Genomic DNA, 23,317 nt, shown 5'->3' with positions numbered 1-23,317 from the left:
ACTCTTATGTATTTGGGGTTGCTGGAAAGTTGAGGGTGGGCTGAGGTGGGAAAGAGTTCTGCTGCCTACAGAATGTAGGAATTTAGTCAAAGTTTTGAATGTGATTGTCATTATCTTTTGCTGGCTGATGTTATAGAATAAATTATTGTCGTTTATTATCAGTCTACACCAAAAGGCAGTTGGAATAACACCAGGCTTGTTGCCTCCAGGGATTGTAGAGAGTTGGCCTTTCCTTACCTTGCAGACTTCAAGATAATAGCTAGCATTATATTGAGAGCCATCATGTGCTAGGCTATTTACTAAACTTTCACTCTCATTAATTAATTTTGTCCTCAGAATAACCCTCCAAAATAGCTGGTAATGTATTTCAATAGACAGGCCACCGATTTCAGCACTCTGGCTGCAGAACGTCCCCCAGGATCTGCCAGCATTGCTTCTGCCGCCTCAGGAGCTAGGGCTGACGTTTTCCTGATTGCTGTGGCCAGCAGCAAGCGTCCCTTTCTATCTTTTTAAAGGTTATTCTGTGTCAGTTTCTGCTCCCAGATCCCCCTGCCCCCTGATGCAATGTTTGTGGTCTGGTAAGCAATCCTGGGCTCACTCTCCTAAGTTTTCCTATTTACCTCCCTCCCCCAACGAGCACACAAACAACTTCCTTACTGAAGCTGCAGCTTGCAGTCCTGGCAGTTTATGCAAAGGTTGGGATGCTTGTCGCATTTACCAAAACGGCTTACTATTGAGCAGAGTTCGTGATGGATCTTGAATGGGCTTTTTTTTTTTTTTTAATAAATAAATAAAGCTTTTATTTCCTTTGTGTGCAGTGTTTACAGTGAATGAAATCAATGCCATGGTTATCAGAAAGGAATGAAATGGTTCTGTATGGGTTAAGGTGTCAATAAAATACGTACTTGATAAAAGTTAGTTGCAGAATACTATGATCCCTTTTTCTTTTCAGTAAAAGAAATGACTGTTAAGTATACACAAAGAACAACATGGCAGAAATACCAAACTGTTAACTGTAGATATTTCTGGGCTTAGGATTATGGGTGACTTTATATGTTTCTGTATTTTTCTTTTACGTGAATGTTTATTAAACTAATTATTAGAAATCAAAGATGAAATCAGAGACGATTAAAGAATGCATTCTGTTGCTGTGTTTAAAAAGGAGGCTGGATTATTGAAAAGTAGTGAAACTTTAGTGTTTGTTTTCTTCGGTTCTTGAGGTTGGCCTTTTCACACCAAGGTGGGCTCCTCAGCATCTCCCTGCAGCTCCCGGAAGCAACCCAGGTAAGGGGGAGAGAGGGAGGGGCAAGGTGTTCCTTTTTCTGTCCTTTCTGCTTGGTAGTAACTGTCCTCAGCTTCTTGGTCATAAAATGATTAGCCTTTCATTTGAGCCCAGGGACATCAGCCAGTTTGGCCTAGAGACATCTCCCTGGTGCTAATTTGGATTGGAGGCCTAGGGACTCCCCAGGTGGGGAAAAGTATATGTAAGAGGGAGGTGATCCAAAGGTACAAATGTATACTTTATTTTCCTCCAAACGAGGGAATAGAAAGGGGAAGAATGCAAGAGCAAACCTTAAATTTTCTAGTTGATGCTGTAATTCTGATAAACTGATTTCATTCGTTGTAGTTTAAATACACAGAATGAGATTGTAAAGTGCTGGCTGTCTGGGGCTAGTTACATATGAATGTTGAATATTGCACATTATGCTGAGAATTAAGGCTACAATTTGATTTTTAAAAGACCAGACTGTTTGTGGCTTAGGTAGTGAGTGTTCACTGCTGTTTTCCTTCCCTAGTGTCTATGTCTGGGCCCGTGTGGGATGCCCTAGTGAGTCACCTGGGTTCTGAGACAGCAGTGCAGCCCCCGTGGGGATGTCTGTTTCTTGTTGCTTGTGGTCTGAGCCCTGCACAGGGAGCTTTTCTTTCCTGCTTCAGTCCCTCTAGGGGAGGAAAGCCTTACCTTTTTTTTTTTTTATTATAAATACTTTATTTCAACTAGAAGGTACAATCTCTCAGGGGTTTCATAGTTTAAAAAGCTACAATCACATCATGTAACTACATAAAAAACAGTGCTGTAAATGGAGCTGCTTGCCTTTGACCACATACATTTCTGCACAGCCCATATGGAATCTGCACAAAGAAATATCTTCTCCCTTTGCTCCAATTAATTGTTCTTGTACGTAAGTTGCTTTCTATTCCAGTATATCCAGAGTGGTGAAGTAACAAGGCCAGCCACATAGCCAAAGGTCGCCCCAAGCGTACAGGAGATGGGCCATACCTGCCATGGTCTTTCCCAGTCCAGTGGAATAGGAAGTGCTCTAAGCCATGCTCCTACACAACTAGAAATTGTAGTGATCTGGAGACTATTTTCCCAAATGATGTAACTCCATTTCTACTGAAAGCTCTTAGCCATGCTTTGAGGTTTGGTCCTAACAAACATAAACAAGGTATAGTAGTAAAAGTAGACAAGATAACTGCAAATAAAAATGTTTCCAGCACCAACTCTATTAGTGGTGCTCCATACAGAACAAAAATTATATGAAAGGTGAAACAAGACATAAGAAAGTAGATACAGCATTTCAAAAATCTGGTTACCTTGTGTGATAATGAACTTCTTTTAGAGGATGCATTTGGTTTCACTACGAAATATAACACTGGATTGACAGCAGTCACAAAACCAGAACAGATGCACAACCATGTCAAATGTGTTTCCAATATTGAGAAGTTCTCCAAGAAGAATGATGGAATGAAGACGCTTAGTATAATTGAAAATACACACAAAAGATGGGTATACAGTAGTCTCTTGATATCAATATCTTTCATGGCGTTTTCTTGGGTGGCTATCTAACTCTCCCGCCTGCGGAAGAGAAGGGGGAACTACTGCCTCCTACCATCAGGTACGACGGACTGCCGGAAAGCCTTACCTTTTACCTAAGAAATAAAGTCCTGCCCTTGGAGATCTGGCCAAAACCTAGAAAATTCCTTTGTTGTGTTTTTCATTGAGGTGGATTCTGCTTATAGACAAGCAAAGGAAGGATGTGAATTTCAGAGAGGGCAAGGCTGTGTGATGCCTCAGAGGCTCTGGTCACTGCGGAGTGACACCAGTCCCACTGCAGATGTGGGCCCTGGCATCGGGAAGAAAATTACCTCTTGAGAGTAGCAAAATCATGTCTGAGAGGCACGTTGAGAGCCATGCGTGAGGCAGTGTGTAGATACTTTGCAAATTGCCTGTGTTTTCTGGTCCAGTTTCTTTGTCTGTATTGTGTGTTGTGTTATTACAGCCCTTTCTCAGAGCAGAAAGCAGAGAGGGCATGGGGATAATGTGCTAACAAGCCATTCAGACATGAACTCCATTTTGGCTCTGTTTTTGAAAATTCTTGATGTGATCTAAAATTTTATTAAATCTCCCTTTTTATAGAAAAAATACATAATTTGGGCTACCTGGGAGCTGTGGTGACTGGTTTTATTTTTAGAAGGGGTTGGTAAATGTTTAAGTCATCCTATCTGCTCTTAATAATTTATTTGAAATACACTCTGTCCCGAGATTTTGTGTTTCCTTACCCTCTTAACTTCCTGAGCACTTCTTCTCCTGTAGCACTTGGCATTCTACCTTGCTCGGTCATTTGTGACCTCTTTATTCCCTCTGTCTAGACAGATTCAGCATTTTTTTGTCTTCACTAGTTTGTTCATCTCTGCTGTAAGCATGGTAGGGATCTGTGCAGTTTGGCCTCTTTTGAGCTATTCACAGTTTGCCCAGGGCCTCAATAATCAAATAATTTTGGGTAGGATGGTGCTGTGGATGGCATGGGGAGGAGACCGAATTCCCTTGGGATGTGATAAAGGACAAGTGATGAAACCAGGCTTCCTGACCTCAGTGGCCCATTAGAACTGCTAGGGGCACTTCTGAAAACTGCAATGCCAGGGCCCTGCCTGCAAGCGGCTGCTTCATTTAGACGTGCGGGTAGACATCAGGGCTGACAGATACTGGCCATTCTGCTGTGCAGCCACGTTGGAGTTGAGAAACACTGCATTCAGTGAAGGGAGCTGGACTTGGGGGGCTTGACGTTCTCATCCAGATTGAACACTCAGTGATTCCGTTCATTCTTTCAGCATTTATGCTGGCCATCCAACATTTTGACTTTAAAAAATTGTTTTAGGCCGGGCGCGGTGGCTCACGCCTGTAATCCTAGCTCTCTGGGAGGCCGAGGCGGGCAGATTGTTTGAGCTCGGGAGTTCGAGACCAGCCTGAGCAAGAGCGAGACCCCCGTCTCTACTAAAAATAGAAAGAAATTAATTGGAAAAACTAAAAATATATAGAAAAAATTAGCCGGGCATGGTGGCGCATGCCTGTAGTCCCAGCTACTCGGGAGGCTAAGGCAGGAGGATCGCTTGAGCCCAGGAGTTTGAGGTTGCTGTGAACTAGGCTAACGCCACGGCACTCAGTCTAGCCTGGGCAACAGAGTCTCTGTCTCAAAAAAAAAAAAAATTGTTTTAGAAATTCTGCAAAAATAATTTCATATAGTTTTAGTGATATCTTCTCCTCCTCCTTTTTCTTTCTTACCTTCTCCCACCCTCTTTTGTTAGCTCCCACAGCCATTACATTCTTATGTGACATCATAGTTTTAAACCTTTGTAGAAAGGTGTTGATTAGTCAGAAAGTTGTGGCGAACCTTTTAGCTATTTTAAAGCATGATGCTGGATTTTGTGTTTGCATAAACTATGAGGTTTAAAAACTACTAAGAGTCAATCTAATTTGCCATTCAGAACTAGGGAAGCTGAATAATACTACTTCTGTTTTACATGTGATGAAAGATCAAGACCCAAAGGCAGAAAGATGAGGCGGAGGGGTGGATGAGGGCCTGTACATCAGGGCTAGCAGTCATTCGCTTTTCCTCTGTGCCCAGATGCCTCCTCAGCCAGCTAAGGAGCATGTCTGATCTCTCTTTGGGGAAGATGTGACATATTAATCTGACCTGGCTAATTGCAAGCACAGAGCCGGAGTGGAGGCATTAGTTAACCAGGCGAAGTTGTAACAGGCAGGCAGACAGGATGACCTCTGTGTGGGACCAGGCTTCTGTGCCTCTTCCCATGTTTGTGTTCTACCACCTGTCATGTTATATTGGAAATCACTTATTGATTGATTTTTTTTGATTGATTGACAGAGTCTCGCTCCGTTCCCCAGCTGGAGGGCAGTGGCGTCATCATAGCTCACAGCAACCTCAAACTCTTGGGCTCAGGGAATCTTTCTGCCTCAGCCTCCCAAGTAGCTGGAAGTACAGGCGCATGCCACCATGCCCAGCTAATTTATCTATTTTCAGTAGAAACAGGGTGTTGGTCTTGGTCTTGCTCAGGCTAGTCTCGAACTCCTGAGCTCAAGTGAGATCCTCCCACCTCAGCCTCCCAGAGTGCTATGATTACAGGTGTGAGCCACCTCACCCAGCCGGAAATCACATAGTTAGATGTGTCTCTTTCTTCCTAGATTTGTGAGCCTCCTAAGGTCAGGGGGAGTCATGTTATTCATTGTAGGAGGCGTATTCCAATCTTCATGGGTGAACATGGTCCAGCCAGGCCGAACTGGTGCATACTGTGAATGTTCACATGTGTCTTATCTAGATAGTGTCAGATGGTTTTTTTCTCTCTAAGTGATTTAAGCAGTATGCACTAGCAAGATATTTTCTCAAGTGTTTTGTGTGAAATTCAAGGCACATAAAACAGAATGAGGAAATGCTTGATTTAATTTAGTTTCCACTCCCCCTCCTTTTACCTTATGACCAACAAATACACATAACCACTCATCAATAAAAACAAGCCATAAGTCTGTTCCTTCTGGAAAATAATTATGCAGGATAGATTATTTTCTGTTTGAAGTGCTTATTCTAACTCCTTGTAGTGAGAACATTTCATTCAAGGAACAAAGCACGTGTCCTGCCATATTTTTGAAGCTTTAGAATGTTCTAATATTACATAACAGGAAAAATGCCAGAGTTTTAAATACAGGCTGCTTCAGATTTTTAAAATATTTATTTGTTACTAGTTGGCCAGACAACAAAACTATAAACGTAAAGTGAAATGACTTTGATTCTAAATATTGTTTCAGGAACTCTTTCCTAAATCTACGTGAATGAAATTACACTTGCAGTATGTTTGTAATCCTTTAAAATCCCTAAATCCTTAAAAAGAAAGTTGACCCAAATGTTTAAATAAGGGCTTTATTTATAGAAATGAATATTTCTGATTCTCTTGGAGTGTCATTTTCTGGCTATTTAGGAAACAGTCTTCACTTATGCATACTCCAGAAACTTTATACGTTACTGTGCATTTGTTAGTATATGAATTCTAAAGAAACTGGTTTTGGTTGTAAACAGAGTGCAGATTTATTTTCAAAATCGAGCTTGGGTATAAACTTGAATAGGTTGGCAGAAGAGAAGTTTAGTAAATGTATATGTATCTAAACAGGGTCTGTTTCTTCATTAATTGCTGGTGATTGATTTTAATTATCTAATATTTTTGTTGTGATTTCCAATGTAAAAGGATTAAAAACCAAGCCTCAAACCGTTATTGAATTTATCCCAGTAGAATGCTTTTTGGATTCTTGTTTGTGCCATGGTTGGTTTTGATTTACTTTATCTTCAAATAGAAATGACGTAGATATTATTGCTCTGACTAAACCAAAAAAAGATTTTCACTAAAAGTACTTAGATTGTATCAGTGGGAATAAACTCTACTGGCCTCTGTGTATTTGCCCTAAAAAGGGTGTGTACTTTTGCAGTAAATATTATAACTTGAGGTATATATTATTACAGACTGAAGTTTCACCTTAAGACATTGCTCAATTCTGTATGTTTATTTTGTGGGGTTAGTACTGGCATTCCTCCTTTCTTATTTTTACGTGTCTGTAGGAGCTGACAACAGCCACTGCCTCAGCCCTTAGCCTGTTCTCAGTTGCAGACTGACTTTCCCTTTCTTGAAGATGTCATGCCCCCTAACCTCATCCTTGCCATTTTCCCCTCTTCTGCCTGCGATTCCTCGGTTTCTCTGTATCTGAAATGTTGGGGCATCCCAGGGGCCCATCTTTGCTCCCTTTTCTTCCCTCCCATATGTGAGCTGCTGACGCCCCAGGCCCGTTTGTTCAGGTGCCCAGTAAGTGCGGTTACTTGGATATCCTCCTGTTCTTACCCGCACAAAAGCAGAGCTCATTGCACTGTCTCCCCGCACCTGTCTGCTCTATACTCCCCGTGTGAGCACAGCTGTCCTCACAGAAACCCAAGCCTGGGCCCGGGAACCACGTGGAGTCTTCATGCCCTCAGCCCCCACCCAGGTCTCCACTGAGTCCTGAGGATCCTGCCTTCCAGACCTGTCCTTCAGCTTTTCTCTCAGTCTTCAGTGCTTGGTTCTTAGTTCAGGCTCTCAGCACGCCCCATCTCAGTTATTGGAAGGGATTCTAACTAAACCTCCTCCAGGCAGGGATACAGGGATACACTTACATTCATTTCACATTTCTATTATTTTATTTATTTATTTATTTTTTGAGACAGAGTCTCTGTTGCCTGGGCTAGAGTGCCATGGCATCAACCCAGCTCACAGCAACCTCAAACTCCTGGGCTCAAGCAATCCTCCTGCCTCAGCCTCCTGAGTAGTTGGGACTACAGGTGCACTGCACCACGCCCGGCTAATTTTTTTTTTCTATATTTAGTAGAGACGGGGGTCTTGCTCTTGTTCAGGCCAGTCTTGAACTCCCGAGCTCAAGCAATCCTCCTGCCTCAGCCTCCCAGAGTGCTGGCATGAGCCACCGTGCCGGGCCCATTTTACATTTCTGAATCCTTAGCTCTGGCATCCAGAGATCCCTAGAAAAATGATTGGAGATAAAATGAAGTAAATGACTCAGTTCCCCCATGCAAAAAGTAAGTGTAGGCAAATCCGGGTCAGAGTTATAAAGAATGAAGAATTCAGGATTTTATCACAAGTAGACATTATGCCTTTGTTTTTCAAAAAAAAAGTACCCCAGGTCTGTTCTTGTAAAGGGTATAGAACCTACCACCAAAGCTTTACAAACTTACAGGTGGAGCCCATTTTTCATTTATTCTCTTAGTATACTTGAGTAACTTACATTAATAATAATATTTAAATGGCACCAATTTTTTTAACTATTGGCAATTTATTGTTGAAACTTTATTTGGCAGTATGCCATTTGCCTTCAAATGTTCTGAAAGTGCTACATTCTTTTGATTGGGATCCCCTTGATTTTTGTTTTCAGACCCCATTTATCTCCTTTATATCCTATTACACACAACTTCTTGGTGCTTCTGAATGGCAGGATGCACCTCACCCTGACCATGACAACCCTTGAGCTAAATTATGTCTGAGCAATAAGACTTAACAGAGCAAGGGCAGAGGCTTTGGTGCTTGACTAAAGTGTGTCTTTTAAAGATTCTGATTAAAGTATAGGAGAGATTGGTACTTGGAAAAACTACGACAACTTCAACCCTGACCAAGGTGTGATGTACTGGTCAGCTTCTTCTGACCCAGGGATCTAGAGAACAATGCAGTGATCTATTTTGTGTCTTGTTCTTGTTTGTGCCATTTACTGAGTCACCATAAATTCATGTGACTTCTTACATTTTCTGTCTGCTTTGATATGTAATGAAAGATACCATTGCTCCCTTCAGATGCAGAGAAAGATGCAGCATATAAAAACATTGGGTATTTTAACAAGTCTCTAAGGACTGAATACTCTGTGAATTTTCTGTGCAGAGTAGGGTTAGTAATTGGGAAGATTCACATGACTCTTGATAAAATCTCACACACTTGCTCAGAAAGGTGGCAAGCTTCTTGCATAAATTGGTTAATTTCCACCTTACAGAAATAACTTTTACCTGGAAAATCTTATAAGCACTTTTTTGGAGAGAAATTATGGCTGTTTTTGCCAAGGTCCTATAGTGAATCATTGGGCAAAGGTGTGGATGTGGATGAAACCTAGACATCTGACTCCTTCTTCTCTCTGTTCTGTCATCTTTTTGCATTGATTAGCAATTTTTAGGCCTTGACTTGATATATAATTGTTTGGCAGCATAGGAGTAAGCTACAGTACAAGCAATACTCAGTGCAAATGGATGCTTGGTATCTGTTGAAATTTTGGCTTTTTAAATATTGTTTAGATCTTATGCTTTAGGAATTAATTTTTTCAAATATAAAATATCCTTAAAGATCTTTTGACTCTTTGTATGATAAAATAATGTGAAAAGATGTATCATAATCTATGGCAGAGAGATCTATGAGGTGTGCTTGGCATGAAATCACAAAGAGAAAAATCTTTTGCGTTGGGTCTTTGGGAATTATGTCATGAACACAGAATATAGGCATACTTTTAAAATCTAAAACCACCTCATTTACTGTACACATTGGTCTTTGACCTGAATTGGAAAGGGATTGGTTCTGCCCCCCTCTGTAATGTTGTTAAAAAGACGTTGGGCCTGTGGGTATTGGGCCTTAAATTGAATTTTCCTTACATAGAAAAATGGAAAAAATTGGTTTAGGTGTTAGGTCGCAGCAAAAACTAGGCCCTTCCTTTGAAGATTAAATTTATGCCTGCCTTGTTTAAATTCATGCCTGGCCACAAATATTGTGGTTGTCCATCATCTGAACAAGTGCACAGCTGTATGCACTGCGGTGTGGATTCATCTCTGTGCCTAATGTTTCTTGGGAGAATCTTGTCAGAAGTTAACGATGAGAGGGCATAGCAGTAGGGATGGCACCGTAGCAGCTGAGACTTTTGAGTACATTGTTTTAATCATGATTTTTATATGAGAAACCAAAAGCATTATAGTCTCTGTGTGAAGAAGCCCCAGTGTGATGCTGTGATAATGATGTTAGTCATGAGTTGCTCACTCCTTGATTAAAACTTAGCTTTGTTGTCTTACTATTCACAGTTCAACTATTAGGAAATATAGGACTGAGTAATAACTTGATAGTTGTTAATGAAGAAAATATACTAGGATTTAGAGAAATATTTTATAATTTCCAGAGTCTTCTTCATCCTGCCATTTATTGAGGAAGACTTTCCAAAATATGCTGCCATGAAATCTAGATAATTAAGTAATGTTTTGGTGGACCATGTTGGAGACAAACCTCTGCAGGAGGTGACAGTATCTCCAGAGAGGACCTTTGGCTTTGGAGTGGAAGCCACTTGGGTTTGAATCCAAGGCCTGCTGCTACTTTGAGCTGTGTGTCCTGGAGCTGGTTACTTAACCTTGCTGGGTGTTGTGAGCATGCAAATCCTCTAGCATAGGCCTTGGCAGGGAAGAGGTGCTTAATAAATAGTGTCCCCTTCTCTCCTCTGTGTAAGTTGTGCATTTACCTCCCGTGGGGAGGCACTCGCGGCCCCAGACTCCCACGGGCTCCTCCTCCATCGCTCTGTGATGTGATGAGAGCATGGTGTGTTCACGCCCGAGTGCCAGCGTGTCACTGCCAACTGCCGCACGTGCCAAGTAACACTCCTCCTTTCTCGGCAGGTGCCTGAGATCATCAGCTCCATCCGCCAGGCCGGGAAGATCGCCCGCCAGGAGGAGCTGCACGGCCCCTCGGAGTTTGATGACACGTTTGCCAAGAAATTCGAGGTGCTCTTCTGCGGGCGCGTGACGGTGGCCCACAAGAAGGCCCCGCCAGCTCTGATCGATGAATGCATCGAGAAGTTCAATCACGTCAGCTACAGCAGGAAGGCGGACTTGTGCTGGCCCTCGCAGACCCCCGAGTGCCCGAGCGCCAGGGGAGCAGCGCCCTTCCCGGAGAAGCCGGGGTCCGAGCCGCTCTCGGGGACCGGGCGCGCCGGGCCTGCCGGGAGGCGCATGCGCAAGTCCTGCTCGCAGCCCGGCCTGCGCTCGCTGGCCTGCAGGAGGGACTTCCCCGACGGCGGCCTCAGGAGCGGCAGCTTCTTCAGCTCTTTTGAGGAAAGCGACATTGAAAACCACCTCATTAGCGGACACAATGTCGTGCAGCCAACAGACATCGAGGAAAATCGAACTATGCTTTTCACGGTAAAATGTTACTGCGCCCGTGTTCGGCCCCAGTCTGAGGCGCGTGCTCAAGAGAAAACCGGCTTCGCTGAGCAAAGATTCTTAGTGAATTGCTTTGTGTGTGAATCCATGTATTTTCGTGCCGAATAATTATTTTTTCAGGATAAAATTCTTACTTTAGCCATAAGCCTTTAAAGTCTTCAAAGGGAGGGAACATAAAGAGAATCCATCCCATGTCCACGTGTAATTTTTATCTCCCTCCCACCCCCCAGTTTAAAGACACCTTTTCAATAAGGAAAGAACGGTTAAAATACGTAAAAGAGGCCAAAAGAGAGATTTTAAAAAATGTGTATGAATTTCACGTAATATATTTCAACAAAATTTTTTAGTTGGAAAATATTCTCTTTACTATTTTTATTAATTTGTAAAACATTTAACCTTTGCTAATCAGGGTAATTGGCTTCATGAATAACATTATATTCAGAATTTATGCCCAAATTGAAATACCAGTTTAGCCAATTGCTTGCTTTTTTTCTAGAAAAATTTGTTAAACTGACAGCCAAATGCCAGAAAAGGAATAGGCAGGGGAGCAGTCCCTGGTGGTTGGGGTTCCTGGATTCCATGCCGACCTGGGCTCTTCTGTATGGACTTGCCCTCCCTGGGGTCCCCTGGGTCTGAGCTGATGGGACTTGGAGCTGTCCCAGCAGTGAGCTGGTCTCTGATGATGGAGGTAACTGGTTTTTCCTTGGCCCTGTCTCTGCCTCCTTTTGGCTTAATACTGTCTGCAAGTCTGTAGAGAACAAAATTACCTTAAATATAATGCCGGGTTTTTGTGCTGAATTCAGGGCAGCGAGATGGCCAAGGGGTAGGGAAGCAGGCTGCTTGGGTTAGTGCTGTGTGGGTGGGTGTGTCCAGGTTTCAAATGCGCATGGTGTGCCAGAGGGTGGATAGGGCTGATTTCTTTCTCTTTTCAGCATTGTGACCTAGTATACTGAAAAGAGTGCTACACTGGCAGTCAGACTTGCACTTTAATTTGTGATCTGTATTTTAAAAAACAAACAAACAAACCTGGTGTCATTGAGAAAGCTGCTCAGTACATTTATAAGTACTTGTTGTGTGACTGCTGTGCATAAGGTCCCTTGCAACATGCTGAAAGTGAATAAGACGAGTCTTGGCGCACATGGAATTTCGGTTCCAGTAAGGCAGACAGGCACCTGGGTGCACAGGTTATTATCCAATTACAGTTGTGATAAATGCTGCAGAGGAGAAGGAGAGGATGCTGTGAGAGTGTTGTCCTGGGGGCAGAAAAGGTTTCTTTGAAAAGTGATTTTCATCACACAGAGGTTTCAGTGTGGCCACCTGGGAGGGTCTCCTGGGTTCAGGGAGCAGCAGGTAAGAAGGCTTTTGGGGAGGCTGGTGCCTGGGAGAATCCCTGAAGCCTGTGTGCTTCCTTTGCTGGGCACTTGTCGCCGGCTTTGCTGCCTTACTTCCTTCGGTCTCTGCTGAAATGCTAACATGGCGTGAAGGAATAATCTCACTGGAAAGGCCAACAGCAACTTCTAATCCTACTTCTTTGCTTTCTTTTTCTCCATAGCACTTTTACCATTTGACACCATTACAAATAAATGAGTAAAATATTTTGTCCCACTAGTCCCCAGGAAGATAGGCTTTATGAGAACATGGATTTTCTTATCCGTTTGCTGCCATTGTCACTAGCGCCTAGAGCACAGCTTGGCATGCGGCAGGTATTCAGTGGATGCTTGTTGGGTAAGAAAAAAGTCCAGGTGACTGCACTGAAAGCGAGGAGGGCCAGTGGGTAGAGATGGGCTGGCGCCGGAAGCAGGGGCTTCATTAGGCACGACCTTAGGGCTCATGCTCAGGATTTTGTTTTCTTTCTCCTGAAAGGCACAGTCAGTCACTGAAAGGTTCACGACACAGTCTGAAATGTCTTTGGCTACAGAGAGGTTATACTTGGGGGAGGGCAAGAGTAGGATGGGGAGGAGAGTTAAGAAGCCACTGCAGTAGTCCAGGTGGGAGATGGTGGGGCTTTCAGTGAAGGCATTGGGGGTAGAGAGATGTGGACAGAGGGGCAGACAGGTGTGAGGTTAAACTGATGGGTTGTGTGATTGATTGGCTGCCCCTGGGAAGGAAGGGGATCTCAGGAGCCCCACCCAACTTTAGATTCTCATTTGTTCTTTACAACCCAGCAAACAGCCAAATAATGCTTTGGAGCTTCTCAAATACAAGATTTGAAAGGTTTTTCTTTCTTTCTTTCTTTTAAATATTATCTTCATTATGTATGTAAAGATATTGACCTCCAAAGAGACTAAACATACCTAAAGTAGATATTCATTCACTGTTTACAAATAAAGGAGATACTGTGTTGGTTCTTCTCTAGAGAGACACAAAATGGAGTATAATTTTGAAAGATCTTGCACGTTAAAAATGAATTAGTTTTTCATCATACTTGGTCTCCATGGAAGGACAAAGATAAAAGGCCACCTGGTCAGTCTCTCCTGGCTGGAACACAGTTTAGAAACAGTGTGGAAGAGCTCTTCTGAGTGCCAAGGCCATGCCCAAACAGCGTGCACGTCGCTGGGGCCTCCATCGACAGTGTAATTCCTCTTGACTCACACCCGGTTTCTGAGAAGCCTGTCTGATTTGTATTCCACATCAGAGTGTAGAGTGTAGAGGACGAGAGGGGACTGTGAGTTACAGTGGCAGCATCAGGATGTGACCACTGACTTCCTGGTCCTGAGGAGCAACTAAAGCCGTAGGAAACAACTCACGCGGAAAGCTGAGAGGCTTCACGCTCTGGAGGGGGCGTCCAGGCAGCCTTCCACAGCAGCAGGGCCCGCGCGCACTCACCCCTGCGGTGTCGCGACTGTGCCCTCCCGCGGCACGTGTCTGGGACCACGTCCCAGGTCAGTCACACGGTGTCCACTTACGCTGGTGCTCTAACTTTAAAAAGTAGTTTATGTGAACACCTGACACATAATATGTATTCAACAAATGGTCGATTATTTTAACTATAATTTTAGAAGACTGGTCAGTAAAAATAATTGTTAGAGAGTTTTGGAAGTCTTAAAAGAGAAAGCTTCTGTTTTCTGGAAGATTCACTCATGTAGAAACCTTACTTCCTTATATGGAGGATGTGGGATCTGAGGCCTATTGCTGACTTCTGGATATTTGGTCTTTTCAAAAAAGACTGCTTGTTTCACGTAGGCTGATGCACTCACAGTTGTTCTGCACTCCCTGAAATCCGTAGGGTAAGTTAGAACCTTGGAAACGATTTTCTACAGTGCTATAGTCAGAATTCTGTAAGAGTTTGCCCTTTTTATTCTTTATTTTCATAGGTCATGAAATGAGAACGTTTGTATAATAAAGTTGAACTAAACTTTCATGAAAAGCTAGTTTGTTTGTTTGTTTGTTTGTCTTTTAAGATTGGCCAATCTGAAGTTTACCTCATCAGTCCTGACACCAAAAAGATAGCACTGGAGAAAAACTTTAAGGAGATATCCTTTTGCTCTCAGGTAAATGGAGATGGGTTATTGATTCAATCGCAATAGAATTTTTAAATGAATTCCTTTAATATCTGTCATATGACAAAAAAGTGCTAAAGGTTACAAGATATGTTCTCTAAGTACTGTACTTGATTTGTGATTTTGCATTCCTTCTTTGTTTTTGGTATGTGAAGGAAAATTATAAATATAATTTTGAAATTAACAGTTTTGCTCTTAGCAACAGTAACCTAATGGATAAAAATAGATTTTTTTTTTAATTTTGGTACAAATGTCATGCAGTCATAATTTCCAGGTGTATATGTGTGTGTGTCTGTGTGCATGTTATATGTATATGTATTTACATATTCAAACAAATACATCTTTTTAGTAGCTATGCATTTTTTCTTTACAAAAATTCATAACTTTTTTTGGTACCAATCATCAGTATTTCTTCTCCCTTAAAATGTAATAAATAGTGCTTATCTTTGAGGATGTTTTACTCAGAAAACAGTGTCTACTTGAAAACTTTTTTTTTCATAATCTTGTAGGTGTTTCATAGATGTTGGAGGAATCTGTCAATTATGATTTGCTATACCAGTTTTACTCAGGATCTTCCTGACAAATATGAGCTCATTTAAAGTCATGTTTGGCTATTTATTTAAACTCTGACCTTTCATTTTCATAATTAATAAAACATTATGAAAATCTCAGTGTTTGTTGATTTATAACACCTACTTAAATAATAAAATGGGATTTTTTTCTCGCTGCAAAATGTGAAAATAATGTTCTCCTTAGATTGAATAGGAACCATTTACAAAGAAAAAGTTTTTCTAAATCATATTCCCCTAAGTTGTAGCCTCTAGCTTATGCTTAATTGGTTGTTGGAGAACATTGATTGAGGTGCCAGGGTATGTTAGTGATTGCTCATTTATTGGGAAATATTTGGCCTGAAAGTGAAATTATCCACAGAATTTTTATCCTGATTTGCTACTATTTCTGTTGAAATATTAATTTTAAATGTTTGCTTTTACATGTGATAGTTTCATTATTTCCTGAAGAGTACAGTTTATGTGATTATTCGAACTTTAAGCTATTAGTGCTCATATCTGCATGCTGGTGCTTTCAGAGGACATCGATGTATTAATATTTATGGAAGATGTTTTATTTGTATTAAGGTGCCTCTGTTAGCTGATTTCAAAACAAGTTTATGTATTAATATTTATTAAAAAGAGCTCTTAGGAAATTATTGTTGAGCCTTGGCCTAATATCTTACATTTAAAAGCTCCTGCACTCTGTGTGTATAATTTTTGACTCATTCTTTATACCATTTCACTTCAGTATTTACCTATTTGTTATTTTAGGAGGACAAATATGTTTTAAAACCTTTTTTTTTTTTTAACCTTTGTGTCTGTGTATGTCTGTTTGCACAGTTGTGTTTCTTCATTAATCTCTGGTCTGCCTTTGATGTTTTGTTTGTTTGAGACAGGGTCTTACTTTTTTGTCCCAGCTAGAATGCAGTGGAGTCATCATAGCTCATTCCAACCTCAAACTCCTGGGCTTGAACGATCCTCCTGCCTAAACCTCCCAAGTAGCTGGGACTATAGGCACGTGCCACCACACCTAGCTAATTTTTCTACTTTTTTTTTTTTTTTCTTTTAGAGATGGGGTCTTGCTTGCTCTTGCTCAGGCTGGTCTTAAACTCCTGACCTCAAGTGATCCTCCTGCCTAGGCCTCCCAAAGTGCTAGGATTATAGGCGTGAGCCACCGCGCCCACCTGCCTTTGATTTTTAAGTAATTTTAAAATCTTTAATACTTAAGAAAAGTTCTAATTTTTCTCATTTTAATACTTAACACTAAACTTGAGTTTTCAGATCTTAGTTCTCTTATTGTTGTGTGGGTAATCAAAGTAACATTTTTAGTGTTAAAAACCTAGTCTTCATCATATTTGAGAGATGTTTTTAGATCTGCTTTTATTTTTAATTTAATTATTTATTTATAGAGACAGGGTCTCACTGTGTCACCCAGGCTGGAGTGCACTGGCACAAACTCGGGCTCAAGTGATCCTTCCTGCTTCAGCCTCCCAAGTAAGCTAGGACTACAGGCACGCACCACCACACCAAGCTAATTTTTAAAAAAATTTTGTAGGGATGGGGTCTCGCTGTGTTGCCTAGGCTGATCTCGAATTCCTGGCCTCAAGTGATCCTCCTGCCTTGGCTTCCTGAGTGCTGGCATTACAGGCGTGAGCCACCGCGCCCAACTTGGATCTGTTTTTATTTTAAAATATCTGAGAAAATAGTAATTTTCTAGTGGTCTTTAAAATTGTGCTGTGTAAATCTTAAGGTGCATTTCTGATGGTGGTAGTGCCTAACCTGGATACAGTTCAATATCCTGTTCTCTTCTTCCCCTGCCTTTGACAGGGCATCAGACACGTGGACCACTTTGGGTTTATCTGCCGGGAGTCTTCTGGAGGTGGCGGCTTTCATTTCGTCTGCTACGTGTTCCAGTGCACAAATGAAGCTCTGGTGAGAGAGCATGAACAGTTCTTAACTTGGAACCTATTTACAAGGAGTTTCAACCTCACTGATTTTTCTGTCCTTAGCAAAACCAGATGGTCTCATTGACATAACATTATTTGGCTTTAATTATTCATTCACGACTGTTTAATAATTAGCTCATAACACATCTGAGACTTTTCTGGGTGTGTGTTTTAAATTTATTATTATTTTGAAGAATTTGCTCGGTTTTACCCTCTGGTGAAACATTTAAAAATGTCATTGTGGACTTTGATCCAAGGAGTTTGCTTTTCACTCAGTATTTACTTTGTATTTTTAGTTTTTACCTTATCTGCTTGAAGAGCTGTGAGCATCTGGGAAGTATTTCTCAAGACTGTAATCCTAGCCCTATTACAATTATTATCTGAAGAATAGTCCAGAAAAATCTTAAAATCTTAAACAGTCTTTTCCATAGATTTCCTGAAATCTCAGCCAGACAATTTTAAATTGATTTTTTTGCTGGCTACAGTTTCTCTTCTCTTTGATTAGGTTGATGAAATTATGATGACCCTGAAGCAGGCTTTCACGGTGGCTGCTGTGCAGCAGACGGCTAAAGCGCCAGCCCAGCTGTGCGAGGGCTGCCCCCTGCAGTCCCTGCACAAGCTCTGTGAAAGGATAGAGGGTGAGTAGGGGACCCTCTCCAGCTTTAACACAGTGGGGGTTAAAGGTCCCAGGAAAACCTTAGATGATACACCCTTGTTGAAAGGCTCTGCCTAACAGGCTTGTGTTAGTCACTGGGGTGGTAGGTGGACTGTCCATGTGCAGTGGATGTCTTCTGTATGTCAGGTACTATACCAGGTGCTGGGGGAGGATCAGAGGTAAGAACCCATGCCCCCCACCATCTCCCCTGCAAGGTACCGTCAGGGTGGTAGAGGAGTTAGGGAACAGGTAACCAAAATGGTTGCATAGCGTTTATCAAGGTTGTGTGAGTGGTCAGTCATACTGGCCATGAAGGAGAGATCTAGTAAGATGAGAACTCAGGACTTCCACTAGCCTCCTCCATTGGAAGGTCATCGGTAACCTCTACCAGTACAATTTGAGGGGAGTAGAGGGAGCAGAAGACAGGTCGCAGCTGACAAGCGAATGGGAAGAAATAAAAGAAGTGTGACTGTTAGTATTTACCACAATTTCTAGAAACTTGGCTTGGGGAGAAGCTGTAATAAAATGTTGTGATTTGCACCTAATATTTATTGAATACTTATTGAATGTGTTAGGCATTGTGCTAGGTGCTGTTATCCACTAAATCTTCACCCCGTTAGTGGGAGGAAAAGGGACTATTTATGTGGATAAGTAAGTTGAGGGTTAGAGACATCTGGGAATAAACTAGTGCGTGGTGAGCCTGGGATTCAGCCCAGGCCGTAAAGCCCTTGTGGTTACCTGCCACCAAACCTTTCCAGGAGAAAATCACACTGGGGGAAGACCCAGGGACCGAAGCTGACTTTGTTTTTTTAGAATTGGAGAGATTTGGGCTATTTCAGAGTCCAAGGGTCCAGAGGGACCAAATGGGTGAGAATGCATGGCGGGGTGTCCCTCCCGAACAGGGTAGGGAAATCGGCCTCAGGCAGGAAGAGAGAATCTCTGTCACAGGACTGCAGAGGAGCCCAGCGAAAGGACAGAACCGAGGTGAGGGAGGAAGTGGGTGATGATGTTTATCTGAGGGAGTCTGGAAGGTGAAGGGGTTCAGCTGGCATTTTTGTTCTGTTTATGGGAGGATTTCCCTAAAACTTTTTTGTGGTTGTGGTGAAGGGTCACATGATTTAAACAACCTATGTTATTGTAGAAACAAGGATTTGATCATTTCCCATGTGTATTTAGAATGCTTATTATAAGCTATAATTGTGTAAAGAAAAAATACATTGCCATTTAGATCTGATTTTCTCCTTTTTTTTAGAATTGTAAAATTCTAAATAAAATTGATCATTTCAACCTTTTTTTAAAGTGTGCAGTTCAGTGGCATTGGGTCCATTCACACTGTTGTGTATCCGTCACCACCATCCATCTCCAGTGCTTTTTCCATCTTCCCAATCTGAAACTCACTACACACTCACTCCCCTCCCCCCAGCCTCTGGCGACCACCCTTCTACTTTCTGTCTCTATGAATTGGACTCCTCCATATAAGTGAAATCATATAGTATTTATCTTCTTGTTTCTGGTTTATTTCACTTAGCATAATGTCTTGTAGCATACGTCTGAGTTTCATTCCTTTGTAAGGCTGAATAATATTTCATCTTATGTGTGTACCACATTTGTTTATCCATTTATCCATCACTGGACATTCAGGTTATTGCCGCCTTTTGTCTATTGTGAATAATGCTGCCGTGAATGTTGGCATACAGATATCTGTTCAAGTTCCTGCTTTTACTTCTCTTGGGTATATTCCCAGAAGTAAAATTGCTGGATTATATGGTAATTCTGTGTTTAATTTTTTGAAGAACAGCGTACTATTTTATAGCGGTTACACCATTTTACATTCCTACTGCCAGTGCACAAGGGTTCCATTTTGTCCACATTCTCACCAAAATCTGTTATTTCCTGGTTTTTTTTTTTTTTTTTTTTGATGATAGCCATTCTAATGGATGTGAAGTGGTATCTGGTTTCCCTTTTTAAATGAGATAAATTAATAATTGACATCTTAAGGTCTGGGAAGGTTCATTTGTGGCATTACAGTGCTCTTTAAAATGAATAAATATGATTCATATTTTTGACTGTGTTTTCCAAGTTGTTACTATTTGCCGACATTAAACAAAATGTATCTGGGAACAAGAAAAGTTTTGCTATAACTAGAGTTCTCGACCGAGAGGATCACTAACCCTTTCCTTAGTGGTTGTCAAGATAAGGTAAACGATGATGGGAATGTCCCCTAAGAGCTTATTAAGAAGCCAGCAGTGGCTTTGGCCTTGAAGATAAAGCAGATCATAATCTGCAGGAACTGGAGTACTTCCAGAGTTCCAGTTGATAAATCTTTCTTTGGTCTGGCTTAGCTTTCAGAAAGTTACAGCCAAAATGCCTAATCAGGGTAAAGATTTTCCTGCTGTAATTTTGGAATTAATCATTTAATTTATCTTTTACCTGATAAAATCCAGCCAAGGCAGAAAACTACTAATGTGAAAACATTTTTTTTTTTTTTTTTTGGAGACAAAGTCTCACTGTGTTACCCAGGCTAGAGTGCCGTGGCGTCAGCCTAGCTCACAGCAACCTCAAACTCCTGGGCTCAAGCGATCCTCCTGCCTCAGCCTCCCGAGTAGCTGGGACTACAGGCATGCGCCACCATGCCCGGCTAATTTTTTCTATATATTTTTGGTTGTCCGATTAATTTCTTTCTATTTTTAGTAGAGACGGGGTCTCGCTCTTGCTCAGACTGGTCTCGAACTCCTGAGCTCAAACAATCTGCCCGCCTTGGCCTCCCAGAGTGCTAGGATTACAGGCGTGAGCCACCGTGCCCAGCTATGAAAACATTCTTGAATAGTGAAATTAGAAGTCTGGTGAATGTGGCTATGCAACCTGAGTCACGTGCATGCAGCTGCAAAAAAAAAAAAAAAAGAAGTCTGGTGAGGCTATGTTTTACTGTGTTACTTACATGATGACAAACATTTCTTTTCTTTTCTTTTCTTTTTTTTTTTTTGAGACAGAGTTTCACTCTTTTGCCCGTGCTCGAGTGAGTGCCGTGGCGTCAGCCTAGCTCACAGCAACCTCAAACTCCTGGGCTCAAGCGATCCTCCTGCCTCAGCCTCCCGAGTAGCTGGGACTACAGGCATGAGCCACCACGCCCGGGCCCTGTTTCTTAAAAAGAAAATAAAAGGGCCAGGCGCGGTGGCTCTCGCCTGTAATCCTACCACTCTGGGAGGCCGAGGCGGGCGGATTGTTTGAGCTCAGAAGTTCGAGACCAGCCTGAGCAAGAGCGAGACCCCGTCTCTACTAAAAATAGAAAGAAATTAATCGGACAACCAAAAATATATAGAAAAAATTAGCCGGACATGGTGGCGCATGCCTGTAGTCCCAGCTACTCGGGAGGCTGAGGCAGGAGGATCACTTGAGCCCAGGAGTTTGAAGTTGCTGTGAGCTAGGCTGATGCCACGGCACTCTAGCCCAGGGAAAAGAGTGAGACTCTGTCTCAAAAAAAAAAAAAAAAAAAGAAAGAAACAGGATCCCACTCTGTTGCCAACGCTGGAGTATAGTAGTGGATCATAGCTTACTGCTTCCTGAACTTTTGGGCTTAAGTGATTCTCCTGCTTTAGCCTCCTGGGTAGCTGGGACTACAGGAGCACACAACTACACCAAGCTAATTTTTAAATTTTTTGTAGAAATGGGGTCTCATTGTGTTGCCTAGGCTGGTCTCAAACTCCCAGCCTCAAGTGATCCTCCTACCTTGGCCTCCCAGAATGCTGGTATTACAGGCGTGAGCCAACGCCCCTGGCCTGGGAAGCATTTCTAAAAGTATAGATGACACATTATTAGAGGCATCTGTAGTAGAGGAGATGATTATTTTATGAACAGTTTTAGAGTCTATTACTTTTTGTTATTGCATTTCTAGTAAGTAGAATAAAGTGGCTTATTAAAACTCATTGTATGTTCCTGTAAGAATAGTTCTAACAGGAAGTTATGGTCTGACCAAGAACTCTGTAAACTGGAGAGGACCAGTGATGTGGCCACAGAAGAAAGACTTAAAGACTGTATTTTCATTCTCAGTTGATGTAGACAAGTTATGTCCCAGAATCTATACAATAGAGGAAATAATACTGTACGTGTTGATTACACTGGATTCTCCACTCTAAAATGCATTCGTAACGTATAAGAAGCACAGCTGTACCCAGTTCTGTATCTGAACTGTATACAACCCAGTGGTATTTATTAATATATAGTATTCTGCTTATTTCAAAGTTTAGAGGAGCATTTTGGGAATTACCAAAATGAATTATACTTTCACTAAAAAAAAGGAACTTGAACCGAGATTTCCTTTTGCTCTCAGAACAAATTTTCCTCCATCAAAACAAAGTCATTTCTCAGAGCTCCCTTCTAATAAGAGCTTTTCAGCACAGCCGTGTGGAGAGGGATTGGAGTCGGGGCGTTCCCTGGACTCTGGTTACCTTTCCGCTTTGTCCCATGCCTCCATTTCCTCTGTAAACCCTTCGGCATCTCATGGGGCCTCTGAGGAGATGCCTTCAGCATGAACCTTGCTGCAGAAACTGCCCACGCATGGCCGAAGGTGTTGAGAATACATGTGGAGGGTGCTGGGACCTGGGTGAGACTAGCTGTTCAGAGCTGGGGCAGGAGAGACCTAATGGACTGAGGCATCCTGAAGACAGGATGACACTGGTCGGAGGGTCTTCTCATACCTGCTTAGATGAAGAATAGGCTGCATTTCATGATTTCCCCTGAGGTTGTCGAGAGTGTAGAGTCTAACTCCTCTTAGGGCTTAGGGTGTATTCCCCACATACAAATCTTCCATGAAACAATACAGTTTTTCCAAAATATGATGCTTAGTCTGTATCAGAAACATCCTCCATATGTTGGGGGAGGACTTTTGGTTAATGGTTACTGAGTGCTTTTTATTGATAAATGTAAACCCGATTTTGCTTCCACATTTAAGTAGTCGATACTGGAAAGCCTTGTATCTGTTTCCCAGGCTTTGTGCGATGTGACAGCTTCCTGGAAGAGTACCTGCATTGCACTCTGACAAGCCTGGCTGTGCTTTCTGCACTTTAACCCACCTCTGATTTGACTTTTGTATTGCAGCCACCTGAGTGTCAGGTGACTTGACTCTCCTAGTCCAGGGAGGCAGTAGAGTGCTTGAGACTTTGGTTGCTGGAGGCAGACGGACATGGTTCAGCTTCTGACTCTGTCCTTTACTTAACTGATGACCTTGGACAAAACACTTGACTTTGACATTGACATGTCTCACTTTCTTCTACATTGGGCTTACTAAAAAAAAAAAGCCCATTTCAAAGATTATTTTGAGGATTAAATGAGATAATGCATGTAAAGTGTCAAGCAAAGTAGCACAGCAATCACTTTAGAAATACTGGCTATTATTTTTAGGGTGGCTTCTTAGGGTTCTCTTAAGTTTAAAAAGGGGGGGAGGAAGAACATCTGGAAGTGGAGTTAGCTGCAACAGTTTGAGTAGGGGCAGCAACCTCTGTCACAGTCTAAGAGGATGTCGGTGGTGGTGAGAGGGGAGGGATGTTGGCCTTGGGGCAGCTTGGCTGCTGGTTGGCCTCCTGACCTTGCACAAGTCGCCCGGCTTCTCTGGACCTCA

The 23,317-nt window shown here is 42.1% G+C and overlaps 1 protein-coding gene and 1 pseudogene across 6 annotated transcripts in view; one reads left to right on the top strand and one right to left on the bottom strand.

Moving 5' to 3' along the window:
• Window positions 1-23,317, top strand: part of TBC1D1 (TBC1 (tre-2/USP6, BUB2, cdc16) domain family, member 1) — a 214,635-nt gene that overhangs the window by 98,350 nt on the left and 92,968 nt on the right. For all 5 annotated transcript variants that reach the window (XM_012644492.1, XM_012644490.1, XM_012644491.1 and 2 more), the window contains 4 exons: window positions 10,509-11,030; window positions 14,453-14,542; window positions 16,930-17,034; window positions 17,554-17,686. In XM_012644492.1, coding sequence (XP_012499946.1) covers window positions 10,509-11,030; window positions 14,453-14,542; window positions 16,930-17,034; window positions 17,554-17,686 — 850 coding nt within the window. The remainder of the gene's footprint in view (window positions 1-10,508; window positions 11,031-14,452; window positions 14,543-16,929; window positions 17,035-17,553; window positions 17,687-23,317) is intronic.
• LOC105810506 lies at window positions 1,974-2,845 on the bottom strand (annotated as a pseudogene). The gene has a single exon (XR_001137496.1). The product of XR_001137496.1 is annotated as a phosphatidylinositol-glycan biosynthesis class F protein pseudogene (transcript).

This window comes from Propithecus coquereli, unplaced genomic scaffold, assembly GCF_000956105.1.
Source record: "Propithecus coquereli isolate 6110/MARCELLA unplaced genomic scaffold, Pcoq_1.0 Scaffold213, whole genome shotgun sequence".
Lineage (NCBI taxonomy): Eukaryota > Metazoa > Chordata > Mammalia > Primates > Indriidae > Propithecus > Propithecus coquereli.
Note: the sequence above shows the minus strand (reverse complement) of the source record. Positions and strands in the feature narration are given on the sequence as shown.